Source organism: Chiloscyllium punctatum, chromosome 22 (genome assembly GCF_047496795.1).
Source record: "Chiloscyllium punctatum isolate Juve2018m chromosome 22, sChiPun1.3, whole genome shotgun sequence".
Lineage (NCBI taxonomy): Eukaryota > Metazoa > Chordata > Chondrichthyes > Orectolobiformes > Hemiscylliidae > Chiloscyllium > Chiloscyllium punctatum.
The window spans coordinates 24,441,761-24,458,273 of record NC_092760.1 but is presented as its reverse complement, the minus strand read 5'-3'; the positions used below and the strand labels follow the sequence as shown (position 1 = coordinate 24,458,273).

The following is a 16,513-nucleotide window of genomic DNA, read 5'->3' as shown; positions in this document are numbered from 1 at the left end:
GGTGCTTTTGCAGCACCCTGTTGAAGTTAGCTTGGTTGAAGTTGCTGGCTTCAATGAATATGCCCTTGGGGAACGTGGTCTCTAGAATGTTTGTGATGGTGTAAATTTTGTCCAGGGCACTCTACATGGTCTTCTTGGAGCAGGGGGGTCTTTGGCTTGTAGGAGGGAGATGTTGAATACCTCAGCCAGTTGGTCCACACAGGATCTAAGTATGTAGACTACTGTCACGATTGTGGAGGTAAACCCGTGTGGCAGATAGTAGGGACGGTCACTGTACGGTATTTTAGGTCTGGGGAGCAATGGATAGCCAGGATCACTACGTCTGAGCACCAAGAGGCGTTGGCCAGGAAGCATATCCCACTGATCTTTGCTTTACCCGAGGACTCCGTGTGTTCCATGCGGGTGTATGGAGAACCCGTTAGCTTGTAGGGTGCAGTCAGGAATGACAGTTGAGTCAGGTCTCCATGAAGCAGAGCACACGACAATCCCTCAGTTCCTACTCAGTCTTGAATTGAGCTGTTTGATCCATATTTGATTAGATTAGATTCCCTACAGTGTGGAACCAGTCCACACTGACCCTCCGAAGAGTAACCCACCCAGACTCGTTTCCCCCTGACTAACTCTATGGGCAATTTAGCATGGCCAATTCACCTAACCTGCACATCTTTGTGACTGTGGGATGAAACCAGAGCACCCGAAGGAAACCCACGCAGACACGGGGAGAATGTGCAAACTCCACACAGACAGTCGCCCAAGGCTGGAATTGAACCTGGTACCCTGGTGCTGTAAGGCAGCAGTGCTAACCACTGAGCCACCGTGCCACCCAATTTGCGTAGATTGAGAATGGACTAACTAATAAAAGACAGAGGGGGCATTTTCAGAACGGTTTCTTGTAACTAGTGAGGTGCCACAAGGCCCTGCCTCCTCAGTGCTCGAGCCAGTCTGCTTTAGAGTATACGTGTGATTGACTTGGATGAGGAGAGTGAATGTAGTATTGCCAAGTTTGCAGATGGCACAGAAATAGCTGGGAAAGAAATGGAGATACAAAGGATAAGGACAGGTTGAGTTAGTGGACCAATATTTAATAAAAAGAATGTAATGTGGGGAAATGTGAGGTTATACACTTTGGTAGGAAGCATAGAGGAACTGAATGTTATTTAAGTGAAGAAATCATGCGGAAAGTTGCAGAACAGTGGGATTTGGGAGTCCTCATGCACAAATCTCAAAAAAATCTAGCGTCCAGATTCAGGGGTCAATAGGGAAGGCAAATGGAATGTTGGCCTTTATTTCAAAGGGAATATAAATGGAGGGAGGTTTTGCCAAAACTATACAGGGCACTAGTCAGACCACAGCTAGAATACTGTGAACAATTTTGGGTCCCTAAAGATTTACTGGCATTGGAGGCAGTCCAGAGGAGGTTCAGTAGAGCAGTTGGAGGGACTGTCTTCTGAGGAGAGGTTGGGCAAGTTGGGCCTATACTCATTGGAATGTAGAAGAATGAGAGGTGACTTTATTCAAACATCAAGATGCTTTCTCTTGAGGGAGAGTCAAGGACCACAGGGAATAATCTCAGAATAAAGGATTACATGTTGAGGACAGAGATGAAGAGAAAGCTTATTCTCTGGGGGTTGTGAATCTGTGAATGATTTTACCGCAGAGGGATGGTGAGGGTGAGTATTAAGTGTATTCAAGGCTAGGAGAGACAGATTTTTAATCAGTAAGGGAATCAAGAATTATGTGGAAAACAATTACGTGGAAAGTGGAGTTGAGGATTATCAGATCAGCCATGATTTCATTGAATGGTGGAGCAGGCTGGATGGGCTGCTCTTACATCTTATGTGACATAAACTGTAGATACATAGTCAGTTCTCTACCAGGCCGCAGGGTAACTGTGTCTCTGTCTCTCTCGATCTCAGACCAGTTCACATGGGACACTGACTGCACTGACTGTCGATTGGCCACCAGGAGCCCTCAGAGGCGAACTTCGTTCACACGCCATGTCCTCCCAGTCAGCATCGTAGACCGACAGCAGCCTCAGGAACCCACACCCCCTATCAAACAGCACCCAGCTCCTTTTGATGACAAGCTGGAGTGCAGAGATACGTTGGCCCAGAGCCTGACCCCATACAGCTGGAAGCTAGGTGAGGCGGTGCTTTGTTTAACAGCTAATGCCGGGGACAGTTGTAGCAGGTAAGGTGTACACGGTCAAGGCATTTGACTAACTGGGTAGGGAGTCTGCTCATAGTGCGCTGTCTAATGTCCTCTTTGCTGGAAAGGTGTTCATGGAGTTGGCCTAATTGTGCCTCCAGCAGCAGAAGTCTCACCCAGGGCAAAACACAGCTGAAAGATAGTGATGAGGTTGGGCTGGTTCATTTGAGAAACTAAGGCTGAAGAAGATTGTGACACAAAGTGTTGGAACTCCAGAGGTTGAGTTTACGGAAGGATGGATATTGCATTCAGGCGAAACAGTCAGCCAACAGTTCAGCTCTCACAGAGAGGGACTGACTAAGGAGCAGAAATTTGACCATTGAGCTCATTGAGCCTGCTCTGCCATTCAATCATGGCTGATAGGTTTCTCAGCTGCAAATGTGTTGCTGGAAAAGCGCAGCAGGTCAGGCAGCATCCAAGGAGCAGGAGAATCGACGTTTCAGGCATTCCTGAAGAAGGGCTTATGCCCGAAACATCGATTTCTCATCCTTAGATGTTGCCTGACCTGCTGCGCTTTTCCAGCAACACATTTTCAGCTCTGATCTCCAGCATCTGCAGTCCTCACTTTCTCCTCCTGATAGGTTTCTCAGCCCCAATCACCCGCTTTCTCCCCTAAATCTGTGATCCCCTTGACAACCGAGAACCTACTTATCTCTGTCTTAAATCTACTCAATCAGCTGGCCTCCACAGCCTTCTGTGACAGTGAATTCCATAAATTCCCCGCTCTCTGGCTGAAGATGCTTTTTTTCATTTCTATTCTAAAGGGTCTTCCCTTTACTCTGAGGCTGTGCCCTCAGGTCCTCGTCTCTCCTGCTAATTAAAACATCTTCCCAATGTCGATTCTGTCCAGGCTGTTCAATGTTCTGTAAGTTTCAATCAGATCCCCCCTTTTCCTTCTAAATTCCATTGAGTATAGACCCAGAGACCTCAAACATTCCTCATAAGTTAAGCCTTTCATTCCTGGGATCATTCTTGTGAACCTTTTCTGGACCCGCTCCAGGGCCAATACACCTTTCCTGAGGGATAGGGCCCAAAATGACTCACACCTTATAGAATCACTAACATTACAGACGTTAATTATTTGGCTAAAAGTGAATCAAAGCCCAGAATGTGTATTTGATGGATGTGGAGAGAGATGTTATCGAGAGCACTCTAGAGCGGTACTCTGTCAGAGAACGAGAGAAGCAGCCCATAGGAGTGATCGGACAGAAGATGATATTTGAGCATACACTGGAAATAAAGGTCAGAGGTTCACAACGTAGCCTGATCATTGATAAGCTGCTAAAGTGTTTGCTGTTGTAGAAACCTTGAACTCTCATTCCCTTCAATGAAATGAGAGTGAATCTAGTGAGTGAATCCAGTAACAGTGTTCCAATAAAAACTGAAAGAACTATGGATGCTGGAAATCAGAAATAAAAAACAGAAATTGTTGGAAAAGCTCAACAGGTCTGGCATCATCTATGGAGAGAAATCAGAGCTAACGTTTCGGGTCCAGCAACCCTTCTTCCGAATGGGGAACAGTATTCCAGTGTAAAGTGCAGATAGTTTCAGTTTCAATCTGACGACACATACTGTTACGTTGAACCTTGCTAAAGTATATTCTAGTTGACAAGCTCAGCAGTAATTTTATGGCTCTCTCTATAGCACAAGCTAGACAATTTTGTGTTCTGCTCACCTTACGAATTAGTGTTTAAACACATTCATAGAATCATAGAGTTAAAGAGATGTACAGCACAGAAACAGATCCTTTGGTCCAACACGTCCATGCCGACTAATATCCCAACCTAATCTAGTCCCATTTGCCAGCACTTGACCCATATCACTCTAAACCTTCCCTATTCATATACCCATCCAGATCCCTTTTTAAATGTTGAAATTGTACCAGCCTCCACCACTTCCTCTAGCAGCCCATTGCATACACGCACCACCCTCTGCGTGAAAAAGTTGCCCCTTAGGTCCCTTTTATATTTTTCCCCTCTCACCCTGAACCTATGCCCTCTAGTTCTGGACTCCCCCCACACCAGAGAAAAGACTTTGTCTATTTATCCTATCCATGCCCCTCATGATTTTGTAAACTTCTGTAAGGTTGCCCCTCAGCCTCCGACGCTCCAGGGAAAACAGCCCCAGCCTATTCAACTTCTCCCTATAGCTGTTGTGGTTCTGTTCGCCGAGCTGGGAATTTGTGTTGCAAACGTTTCGTCCCCTGTCTAGGTGACATCCTCAGTGCTTGGGAGCCTCCTGTGAAGCGCTTCTGTGATGTTTTCTCCGGTATTTATAGTGGCCTGTCTCTGCCGCTTCCGGTTGTCAGTTCGAGCTGTCCGCTGTAGTGGCCGGTATATTGGGTCCAGGTCGATGTGTTTGTTGACAGTGAATTCCATAAATTCACCACTCTCTGGCTGAAGATACTTTTCCTCATTTCTATTCTAAAGGGTCTTCCCTTTACCCTTTCCCTAACAACAAACACATCAACCTGGACCCAATATACCGGCCACTACAGCGGACAGCTCGAACTGACAACCGGAAGCGGCAGAGACAGGCCACTATAAATGCCGGAGGAAACAGCACAGAAGCGCTTCACAGGAGGATCCCAAGCACTGAGGATGTCACCTAGACAGGGGACGAAACGTTTGCAAGACAAACTCCCAGCTTGGCGAACAGAACCACAACAACGAGCACCCGAGCTACAAATCTTCTCCCAAACTTTGTCTCCCTATAGCTCAAATCCTCCAACCCTGGCAACATCCTTGTAAATCTTTTCTGAACCCTTTCATGTTTTACAACATCTTTCCAATAGGAAGGAGACCAGAATTGCATGCAATATCGAAAAGTGGCCTAGCCAATGTCCTGTACAGCCACAACATGACCTCCCAACTCCTGCACTCAATACTCTAATGAATAAAGGAAAGCATACCAAATGCCGCCTTCACTATCCTATCTACCTGCAACTCCACTTTCAAGGAACTATAAAACTACACTCCAAGGTCTCTTTCTTCAGCAACACTCCCTCGGACCTTACCATTAAGTGTATTAGTCCTGCTCTGATTTGCTTTTCCAAAATGCAGCACTTCGCATTTACCTAAATTAAATTCCATCTGCCACTCCTCAGCCCATTGGCCCATCTGATCACAATCCCATTGTAATCTGAGGTAACCTTCTTCGCTGTCCACTACACCTCCAAATTTGGTGTCATCTTCAAACTTACTAACTATACCTCAATCGAAATCATTGATATAAATGACGAAAAGTAGAGGACCCAGCACCAATTTTTGTGGCACTCCACTGGTCACAGACCTCCAGTCTGAAAAACAACCCTCTGCCAGCAGTCTCTGTCTTCTAGCTTTGAGCCAATTCTGTATCCCAAATTGCTTTTTCTCCCTGTATTCCATGAGATCTAACCTTGCTAATCAGTCTCCCATGGGGAACCTTGTCAAATACCTTAGTAGTCCATATAGATCACGTCTACCACTCTGCCCTCCTCAATCCACTTTGTTACTTCTTCAAAAGACTCAATCAAGTTTGTGAGACATGATCTTCCACACACAAAGCCATATTGACTATTCCGAATCAGTCCCTGCCTTTCCAAATGCATCTAAATCCTGTCCCTCAGGACTCCCTCCGACAACTTGCCCATCACCAATGTCAGGCTCACTGGTCTATAATTCCCTGGCTTTTCCTTACCACCCTTCTTAAACACTGGACCACGTTAGCCAACCTCCAGTCTTCCGGCACCTCACCTGTGACTATCAATGATACAAATATCTCAGTAAGAGGCCCAGTAATCACTTCTCTAGCTTCCCACAGAGTTCTAGGTACACCTGATCAGGTCCTGGGGATTTATCCACTTTTATTCATTTCAAGATATCCAGCACACCCTCCTCTGTAATATGGATATTTCCAAGATGTCACCATCTATTTCCCCACATTCTATATCTTCCTTGTCCTTCTCCACAGTAAACACTGATGCAAAATACTCGTTTAGTTTCTCCCCGATCTCCTGTGGTTTCTTGCTGATCTTTGAGGGGCCCTATTCTCTCCCTAGTTACCCCTTTGTCCTTAATATATTTGTAAAATCCCTCTGGATTCTTCTTAACCCTATTTGCCAAAGCTATCTCATGTTCCCTTTTTGCCCTCTCAAAATCTCTCTTAAGTATACTCCTTTATACTCTTCTAAGGATTCACTTGATCTATCCTGTCTATCCCTGACATATGCTTCCTTCTTTTTCTTAACCAAACCCTCAATTTCTTTAGTCATCCAGCATTCCCTACACCTACCAGCCTTCCCTTTCACCCTAACGGGAACATATTGTCTCTGGATTCTTGTTATCTCACTTCTGAAGGCTTCCCATTTTCCAGCCATCCCTTTATCTGTCCCCAATCAACTTTTGAAAATTCTTGCCTTATACCTTCATAATTGCCCTTTCTCCAATTTAGAACTTCAACTTTTAGATCTGGTCTATCCTTTTCCATCATTATTTTAAATCTAATAGAATTATGGTCACTGGCCCCAAAGTGCTCCCCCACTGACACCTCAGTCAACCTGTCCTGCCTTACTTCCCAAGAGTAGGTCAAGTTTTGCACCTTCTCTAGTAGGTACATCCACATACTGATTCAGAAAAATCACTTAACTAATTCCTCTCCATCTAAACCCGTAACCACCCTATTATTCTTACAGACAACTGAGATCTCCTTACAAACTTGTTTCTCAATTTCCCGCTGACTATTAGGGGGTCTATAATATACTCCCAATAATGTGCTCATCCCTTTCTTATTTCTCAGTTCCACCCAAATAACTTCCCTGGATGTATTCCCAGGAATATTGGACAAAGTCTTGTTTGTTTAAGCCTGATCTCTGTGGCAAAACACGAAAGAAGAGAAGTGGAGTCCTGAAATGGGAGGCATGAAACAGATAGGGTTTGGTGCTGGTCAGAAGGTCATGAGGGGAGGGGATGAGTTGAAGGTGGTGATTGAAGTTGTTGTGAAAAGACCCGCTACAGTCACACACTCAGTGAAGACCAGAGAGAGAGACTCTGTCAATGTCACCTTGATCACTGGCCGAAAGAGGAAATCTGACAAAGGGAGAACAGAGAAGCTCCCTGACCATCCAAAATCCTGCCACAACCTAAAGGGAAATTCTGAACGAAAGTGAAAACTGTCTGGTATTACAGACCTAGTCCGGATCTTTGACTTTATTTTAACCAATGTCACAGTCCCAATGGCTAAGTAGATTGGGTAGTTAAAATCAAAGCTCAGAATCCATATTTTAAAAGATATTGAGAGAGCAGAGTCAAGTTCATGGGAATAACAGGTAATACTTGGATAGAAACCAAATAAGTATTTTGAGTATACGTAGCAGAGAAGAAGAAAAACACTATTTCCTTTTTTGTTTATGTTTACTCTGGCAATATCAATCATATATGCTTCAGTTGTGATTATAGTAACAACTACTTTGCATCCCAACCTGTTGAATTTAAGGCACGGTTAATGTTGGCTTAGTCCTATCATATTCTGGGAAATTACATACTTTTTCACATTTTAATGTGCATGTTTTTCTTTAAGTGGGGAGGCGCTGTAGTGTACAGTCCTCTCTGTTGCTGTTTTCTTCACTGAGAAATGAAAGTTATTCAAGAATAGCAGCTGATGACTGAGCAAGTGTAAGTTCTACCCAGTGCGGTGTACAACACTACTCATCCATTCATTCTCCTGCCATAGACTGGGATTCTACAACTACATATCTGGAAAGATACAAATCAAGATGAAGGTTCACTGATTCTCAAAGGGAAATCAAGTAAAAGTTCAAAATTCTCTTCCATCGTAAATGCACAAAAATGGCAATGATGTGTAACCTTTTCTCATTCCCCAGGTGGTTTGTCCTTGACCTGTTCTTCCTCCACGTCTGCAATAAGTTCCCAACGGTAGGTATCTGTACACAGATAATGTACACACACACGGACACTTTCATCTTCATTATCAAATTCCTTGATGGCCTTACAGCCCGGTCATCTCCTCAAGCCTGAAAACTGTGCTGGTGTCCTGTACCATCTGTAGTGTTTTGTAAATTGTACGGCGCATTCTGAACCCTTGAGGCTACCGATACAGGAATGTACGAGCAGAGGCAGTTTACTGGGAGGACATAATAAGGGTTTGAATTTAAACCAGTCCCTTGCTGAAGACAGAACTGTTTCTGTCCCAAGAACTTCACTGTGACTGTTAGGGTGAAAAATAAGCAACATGGCCATCAGATATGAAACCTCCAGAAGCTGTTTTAGGTGAGGTTTTAGACACACCACAGCCATTCGGAGATTTGCACAAGTTCCTCTCCAGTTTGAGTAACAGATATGTTTGCACAGTCTATATACACTGATGTTACAATGAGTGAGGGGGTGGGGGGGGGGGGGGGGGGGGAACTGTCCTTGAGATGAGACACTGGCCTGAGGTCGGGGTGGGGAAGGCACTGTCCCGACTGTATCCCAGGGTGAGTTAGTGGGTGCAGTGGGAGCTCACTGTGGGAGTAGGGGATCAGTATGGAGGTGGAGGTGGAGGGTCGGGAATGGGTGTGGGGTCAGGAGCTTGCTGAGGGGTGGGGACACGGACTCACTGTTGGGGTGCAAGGACTCAGTGTGCGTTGAGGTCCTCTGGCCACAGTGTTCCTTTTAGTATGTAATGTTCCTTAGCCATGACTTTGTTCCTGTGCAGACCTCAAAGTACCTGGTTGACCTCAAAATCGAGATCTCTGAGATCTATCAGCCGGCCGACTTGTCGATCTGCAGCTCCTCAGCTGGGGGATACACACAATGTGAGGCTTCGGCCACTTCCAAATGCACCGGCTAATAGCTCTAGAGGAATACAGATACCTGACATCAAACGCAAGTCAGAATTGTCTACAGAATCAGGTACTGTGACTGACTGACTGAAGCAGAGAGAGCTCAGCTTCAGGAGCAACGGGACTCAGTTAGTTATGGGAATGGGAAGTACAGAGCATCAACCAGAGAGTGGACTACACTAGACCTGGTCTTGTCCAACAAGATATGATTAATTACTGACCATTTGTGAAAATGCCCTAGGTAGCAGTGACCATAACATAATTGAATTTTGCATAATGTTTAAAGGGCACAAGTGTTGGTCTGAGACTAATATTGTAAATTTAAAATAGGACAGTTATGAGAGTGTGAAAGCAGAACTCACAAAAGTAAACTGACAATTTAGGCTAAAGGATAGATCAATACCTTGAAAAGTGTGAAAATAGATAAGTCCCCTGGGCCAGATGGGATTTATTCTAGGACTCTCTGGGAAGCCAAGGAGGAGATTGCAGAGCCTTTGACTTTGACCTTTATGTCATCATTGTCTACAGGAATAGTGCCAGAAGACTGGAGGATGGCAAATGTCCCCTTGTTCAAGAAGGGGAGTAGAGACAACCCTGGTAATTATAGATCTGTGAGCCTCACTTCGGTTGTGGGTAAAGTAATGGAAAAGGTTATAGGAGATAGGATTTTTAATCATCTAGAAAGGAAGAAGTTGATTAGGGATAGTCAACACAGTTTTGTGAAGGGTAAGTCATGCCTCACAAACTGTATTGAGTTCTTTGAGAAGGTGACCAAACAGGTGGATGAGGGTAAAGTGGTGGATGTGGTGCATATGGATTTCAGGAAGGCGCTTGATAAGGTTCCCCATGGTAGGCTATTGCACAAAATATGGAGGCATGGGGTTGAGGGTGATTTGGCGATTTGGATCTGAAATTAGCTAGCTGAAAGAAGACAGAGGGTGGTGGTTGATGGGAAATAGTCATCCTGGAGTTCAGTTACTAGTGGTGTACCACAAGGATCTGTTTTGGTTCTACTGCTGTTTGTCATTTTAGTAAATGACCTGGATGAGGGTGTAGAAGGATGGGCTCATATATTTGCAGATGACACTAAGGTTGGTGGAGTTGTAGATAGTGCCAAAGGCTGTTGTAGGTTACAGTGGGACGTAGATGAGCTGTAGAGCTGGACTGAGAGGTGGCAAATGGAGTTTAATGTGGAAAAGTGTGCGGTGATTCACTTTGGAAGAAGCAACAGGAATCCAGAGTACTGGGCTAATGGGAAGATTCTTGGTAGTGTAGATGAGCAGAGAGATCTTGGTGTCCATGTGAATAAATTGCTGAAAGTCAGGTTGATAGGCTTGTGAAGAAGACATGGTGTTTTGGCTTTTATTGGTAGAGGGATTGTATTTCAGAGCCATGAGGTCATGTCACAGCTGTATAAAACTCTTGTGTGGCCACACTTGGAGTATTGCGTGCACTTCTGGTCACAACACTATGGGAAGGATGTGGAAACTTTGGAAAGGGTGCAGAGGAGATTTACTAGGATGTTGCTTGGTATGGGAGGATGGTCTTATGAGGAAAGGGTTATGGGACTTGAGGCTGTTTTCATGAGAAAGTAGAAGATTGAGAGGTGACTTGAGACATATAAGATAATCAGAGGATGGACAGTGAGAGCCTTGGGATGCAATAGTTGGGCAAAGGTGATGGTGATAGGTCAGTGTGGAGTGGACAGATGGGAAGGATGATGGACAGGTAGATCAGGTCAAGAGGACGATCTGAGTCAGGGTTTGGATCTGGGCTGGGGTGGGGAGAGGGGAGAGGGGAGATTTGGTAACTGGTGAATTCAATGTTCATGCTGTGTGGTTGTAGGATCCCAAGGTTAGAGGGTGCTGGTGGAGAAAAGATATTGGTAGATCAGAATGTGAGAATGGCAGAGAATGTGTCTAACTACCAGATTTGAAAGGACAGTAACTGGGATGGGGGGGGGGGGGGGGGTGTGCAGAGGGGAGAGGACATGATAACAGAACATAACACGCTAAAATGAAGGGAAGAATTGGGAGTTGGTTCACAATTTGAAGGTGTTGAACTCAGTATTAAGTCCAGAAGGCTGTAAGGTGCCTAGTCTGAAGATAAGATGTTGTTCCTCCAGTTTATGCTGTGATTCATCAGAGCACTGCAGCTTGCTGGGGACAGATACGTGGGCATGTGAGCAGGAAGCTGTATTAAACTGACCGGTTAAAGAATTATGTTTCCTCTTATGGGACAATCTAGAACTAGAGGTTATGGTTTAAAAATTAGGAGGTGTCCATTTAAAATAGAGATGAGGAAACGATTTTTTTCTCTAAGAGTCTTTGGAATTCCCTTCCTCAAATTGCAGTGGATGCAGAATCTTTAAATATTTTTAAGGCTGAGCTAGATAGATTATTGGTTACCAAGAAGATGTACCGTTATTGGGGGAATCACAGGAATGTAGAATTGAGGTTAAAATCAGATCAGCCATGGTTTTATTGAATGGGAGAGCAAATCCAAGGGGCTGAGTAGTCGACTCTTGTTCCTTGTTTGCATGGTGAGGTATGCACAGAAAACTTATTCTTTTTAAAAGGGTTTATTTTTCTCAGCTGTAGAACAGTAATCAGATGTTACGTTTTACCTTTTGAATCGCGTTCTAGCTACAGATTACCTCCGATCTGAGGAGACATCCTGGCTAGCAGACATCACTGAGACACAGACGATGAGTGTGATAACAGAGGTAGCCTCCAGGTAGGTGAAAAAATCAAATGATTACCATGCTCCCCATTCCATGGTTTTTTTCCCTGCACAGTCCAGGCTATTGTGCAAGTTTGGTGCCAGGGATTCTTTCCTGTCGTCCCTCGCATTGTTATGATGTTCAGTTCAGAAGCACTGCAGAGTGATTTACAAACATGGGTGACCATTTTCGTTTGAGCAATCTTCCACCCAGACAGGTCCATTTCAGGACCCTTCCTCTGCCAGGCCTGAGGGCATCTCTGTGAGATGGTTCCCAACCCTCCTACCTGTTCCTGAAACTGGGTTTAGTGGTTGCAATCATTGAGCTGGGTGTGTTCCTTCCCTTGTGCAGAACTGCACATTGACACATTTGACCATAAGACATTGGTGCAGAAATTAGCCCAGTCGACCAATCGAGTCTGCTCCACCATTCAATCAAGGCTGATCGGTTTCTTTTTTAAATGAGAAGTTAGGTTAGATTCCCTACAGTGTGGAAACAGGTCCTTTGGTCCAACAAGTCCACACCAAACCTCTGAAGAGTAACCCACCCAGACCCATTTCCCTCTGACTAATGCACCTAACGCTATGGGCAATTTAGAATGGCCAATTCACCCTAAAATGCATATCTTTTGGACTGTGGGAGGAAACCGGAGCACCCGGAGGAAACCCACGCAGACACAGGGAGAATGTGCAAACTCCATGCAGACAGTTGCCCGAGGCTGGGATTGAACCTGGGACCCTGGTGCTGTGAGGCAGCAGTGCTAACCACTGAGCCACCGTGCCACCCCTAACGCTTCAAGAATTTGGGTGGCATCCTTGTGCAGGGGCCATGCTAATCTTCTCTGTATCATTCCAATTTTAGTATATGTGCTGCTGAAGCGAGCTTTCAACCCCATTTTCCCGCTTTCTCCCCGTAATCTTTGATCCCCTTGCCAATCAAGAACCCGTCTATCTCTATTTTAAATATACCCAATGACCTGGCCTCCACAGCCTTCTGTGGCAGTGAATTCCATAGATTCCCCACTCACTGGCCAAAGAAGTTTCTCCTTATCTCCGTTCTAAAGGGTCTTCCCTTTACTCTAAGGCTGTGCCCTTGGGTCCTCTTCTCTCCTGCTAATGGAAACATCTTCCCAACGTCCACTCTGTTTAGGTCATTCAGTATTCTGAAAGTTTCAATCAGATCCCCACTCATCCTTCTAAACTCCATCGAGTACAGTTCCAGAGTCTTCAAACGTTCCTCATATGCTAAGCCTTTCGTGCCTGGGATCATTCTCGTGTACCTCCTCTGGACCCACTCCAGGGCCAATACATCTTTCCTGAGGAATGGGACCCAAAATTGCTCACAAAACTTTAAATGTGGTCTGACCAGAGTCTTACAAAGCCTCAGAAGTACATCCCTGCTTTTATATTCTAGTCCTCTCAAAATGAATGACAACGTTGTATTTGCCATCTCAACTACTGACTCAAACTGCAGCTATACCTTAAGAGGAACCTGGACTCGGGCTCCCAAGTCCCTTTGTACTTCAGATTTCTAAATTTTCTCCCTATTTAGAAAATAGTCCATGCCTCTATTCTTCCTACCAAAGTGCATGACCTCACACTTTCCCACAATGTATTTCATCTGCCACTTCTTTGACCACTCTCCTAACTTGTCTAAACCTTTCAGCAGCCTACCCGCCTCCTCAATCCTACCTGCCTCTTCACCTGTCTTTGTATTATCTGCAAACATAGCCAGAATGCCTTCAGTTCCTTCATCCAGATCGTAAAGTGAAAAGCTGTGGTCCTAACTGTTGTGATGCGGAGGTCAATAACACAATTATTAAACATTAAATCAACTTAAGAGTTAGGAAAATAAATTGTTTTTTATTCTTTAAACAGTGGAAGTCATTCGTTTTCTTTCACTCATTCACATTTAACAGATCATGAGGTGAGCGAGCTAATTAAAACTAACACCTCAGAAAAGCTCGCTCACCTCATAATCTGTTAAATGTGAATGAGTGAAAGAAAACAAATGACTTCCACTGTTTAAAGAATAAAAAACAATTTATTTTCCTAACTCTTAACAGTGAACACTACACAAAAACTATGAACAAACCTGAGCCCCCTTTCTTTAACTAATCACAATCTGACCCAACTCTATTAAAATGCTGCTCCAATAACACAATTATTAAACATTAAATCAACTTAATCTCTCAGTGTATACAGCCTCTTAAGCTGTCTTTCTTTTGCTCTTCTGAATCTGTTGCTTCCTTCTGTCCTTCCAAACTGAGTGCTTTCTCCCTGGGTCATCTTCTGTGATTTTTATTTTTCACTGTGAGTGTCTTTGTATAAAATTTCTTGGTATCTTTAATAGTTGATGTCTTTTGAGAGATTTCTTTGAGAACATTGAGATATTTATTTGGTTGGATGGCAGTTGGTTCTGACTAATTTTCAAAATACCCCCTAAACTCGTACCCTCTCATTGGTCTGATGTTGTGAACACAATCAAATTCAAATTCAATTGGTTTTTGGTACTTGGGAATAATTTAAATTAATTGGTTAAATTCAAATCCGTTGCCTTAACTTCAAACCACAACCCCAAGCTCATTGTTACACATTATCAATTCTCAGCCCTCCCTGCAGCTGTTAGCTCATCACAGACATGTGCTGTCAATCTCAGCTCAGAAAAGGTACCTCCCTCTTAAAGCGACCATACACTCTTTCGACTTCGCAACACTACACTGAGCCTTGTGGAACACCACTAGTTACTAGCTTCCATCCTGAGAAGGACCGTTTTATCCTCACTCTCTGCCAAACAGCCAATCTTCTAACTATGCTAGCACCTTGCCGCCAATACCATGGGCCCCTATCTTATTCAGCAGTCTCCTATGCAGCACCCTATCATAGGCCTTCTGGAAGTCCAGATAGATAACATCCATTGGCTCTCCTTGGTCTAACCTACTTGTTATCTCCTCAAAGAATTCTAACGGATTTCTCAGACACAACCTCCTCTTAATGAAACCATGGTGACTTTGCCCTAATTTACCGTGCACTTCCAAGTATTCAGAGATCTCATCCTTCACAATGAACTCCAAAATCTTAGCAACTTCTGAGGTCAGGCTAATGGGCCTATAATTTTGCGTCTTTTGCCTTGCTCTCTTCTTAAACAGGGGGATTACATTAGCCATTTTCCAGTCCTCTGGAGCCTTCCTGACTCCAGTGATACCTGAAAGATCACTACTAGAACCTCCACAATCTCTTCAGCTATCGTCTTCAGAACTCTAGGGTGTAGCCCATCTGATCCAGATGATTTATCCACTTGCAGACCTTTCAGGTTTTTTTCTAGCACCTTCTTCTTGGTAATGGCCACCGTATTCATCTCTGACCCCCAACTCTCTTGAATCTTTGGGATATTACTTGTGCCTTCCACCATGAAGACTGATGCAAAGTAATTATTCAGTTCCTCTTTGTTCCCCATTACTACTTCTCCAGCATCACTGTCCAGCAGCCCAATGCCCACTTTTGCTCTTTATATATATCTAAAGAAACTCTTGCAATCTTTTCTAATATTACTGGCTAGCTTACCCTCATGTTTAATCATCTCTCTCCTTATTTCTTTCTTTGTTTTTCTCTGTTAGTCTTTGTAGGCTTCCCAATCCTCTAGCTTCCCACTGGTCTTCACTACATTACTTTCTTTCTCTTTTGTTTTTATGCTGTCCCTGACTTCCCTGGTCAACCACGTTGATTCATTCTCCCTTTAGTATGCTTCTTTTTCCTCAAGATGAATCTTTGCTGTGACTCTCGAATTACTCCTAGAAATTCTTGCCATTGCTGTTCCACTGTCTTTCCTGCTAGGCTCCTCTCCCAATTAATTCTGGTCAGCTCCTCCCTCATGTCTCTGTCATTGCCTTTATTCAACTATAATGCCGTTATATTTGATTCCACTTTCTCAGTCTCAAATTGCAGAGTTAATTCTATCATACTATGATCACTGCCTCCTAAGGGTTCCTTCACCTTAAGCTCCCTTAGCAAGTCTGCCTCATTGCACAACACTAAATCCAGAATTGCCTGTTCCCTAGTGTTATCGACCAGGCCAGACCCCTTCAAAACATTTCAAGCAAGTAGCCCGGTCCCTAACTTTGCGAGTTGTTTTAAGCAGGTATATAACAGATATTCCAGGAGTGATACAGCTGGCCCAACCACTTGGTTTTAATCAAAACAGAATTTATTTGCAAACTTACCAAATTAAGCACAAACAAAAGAGAACACAATATAGAATAACTGCACCTATTTAAAAACTGAACAGACTATCCCACTATAGTTCCAAATACTTGTAACAATCTCCATAAACACCCCTTTGCAAAATAAAGGTAAAATCAAACACAGGGTCTTACAGGAGAGATGTCAGAGATTCAGCATGGAACACCTTCTTCCATGTAGCTGTTTCTTTGACCAGCAGCCTCAAAACTGACTGACTGCTTGCTCTGAACAGCCAGACTGCTAAATCTAAACCAAACCAAACCAAACCAGATACAAGCTGAGCTGGGAGAACTGGCCACTTCCCTTTCATTGTACAAGTGTTTTCTTTAAAACTTAAAAGCTTCTTCAAGTAGATCAAGCCAGACATTTCGGAACCTGTGTCTCATAAAACATATTTGAGCAAAGCCAAGGACAACACAACCCTGTCAAAGGAGCATCATCATCACACCTAGTGGGCTCCATCACGAGCTGCTCCAAAAAGCTCTCTTGTAGACATTTCACAAATTCCTTCTCTTGCGATTCACT

The 16,513-nt window shown here is 44.0% G+C and overlaps 1 protein-coding gene and 1 non-coding gene across 2 annotated transcripts in view; one reads left to right on the top strand and one right to left on the bottom strand.

Moving 5' to 3' along the window:
• The window catches only part of LOC140493879 (cytosolic carboxypeptidase 2-like), an 87,250-nt gene that overhangs the window by 65,715 nt on the left and 5,022 nt on the right, over positions 1-16,513 (top strand). Inside the window, exons 17-21 of the mRNA XM_072592873.1 lie at positions 1,917-2,141; positions 8,069-8,120; positions 8,902-9,098; positions 9,557-9,625; positions 11,674-11,764. Of these exons, the coding sequence (XP_072448974.1) occupies positions 1,917-2,141; positions 8,069-8,120; positions 8,902-9,098; positions 9,557-9,625; positions 11,674-11,764 (634 nt within the window). The remainder of the gene's footprint in view (positions 1-1,916; positions 2,142-8,068; positions 8,121-8,901; positions 9,099-9,556; positions 9,626-11,673; positions 11,765-16,513) is intronic.
• On the bottom strand, positions 12,529-12,631 carry LOC140493898 (U6 spliceosomal RNA). The gene has a single exon (XR_011963783.1). It is a non-coding gene; the product is annotated as a U6 spliceosomal RNA (small nuclear RNA).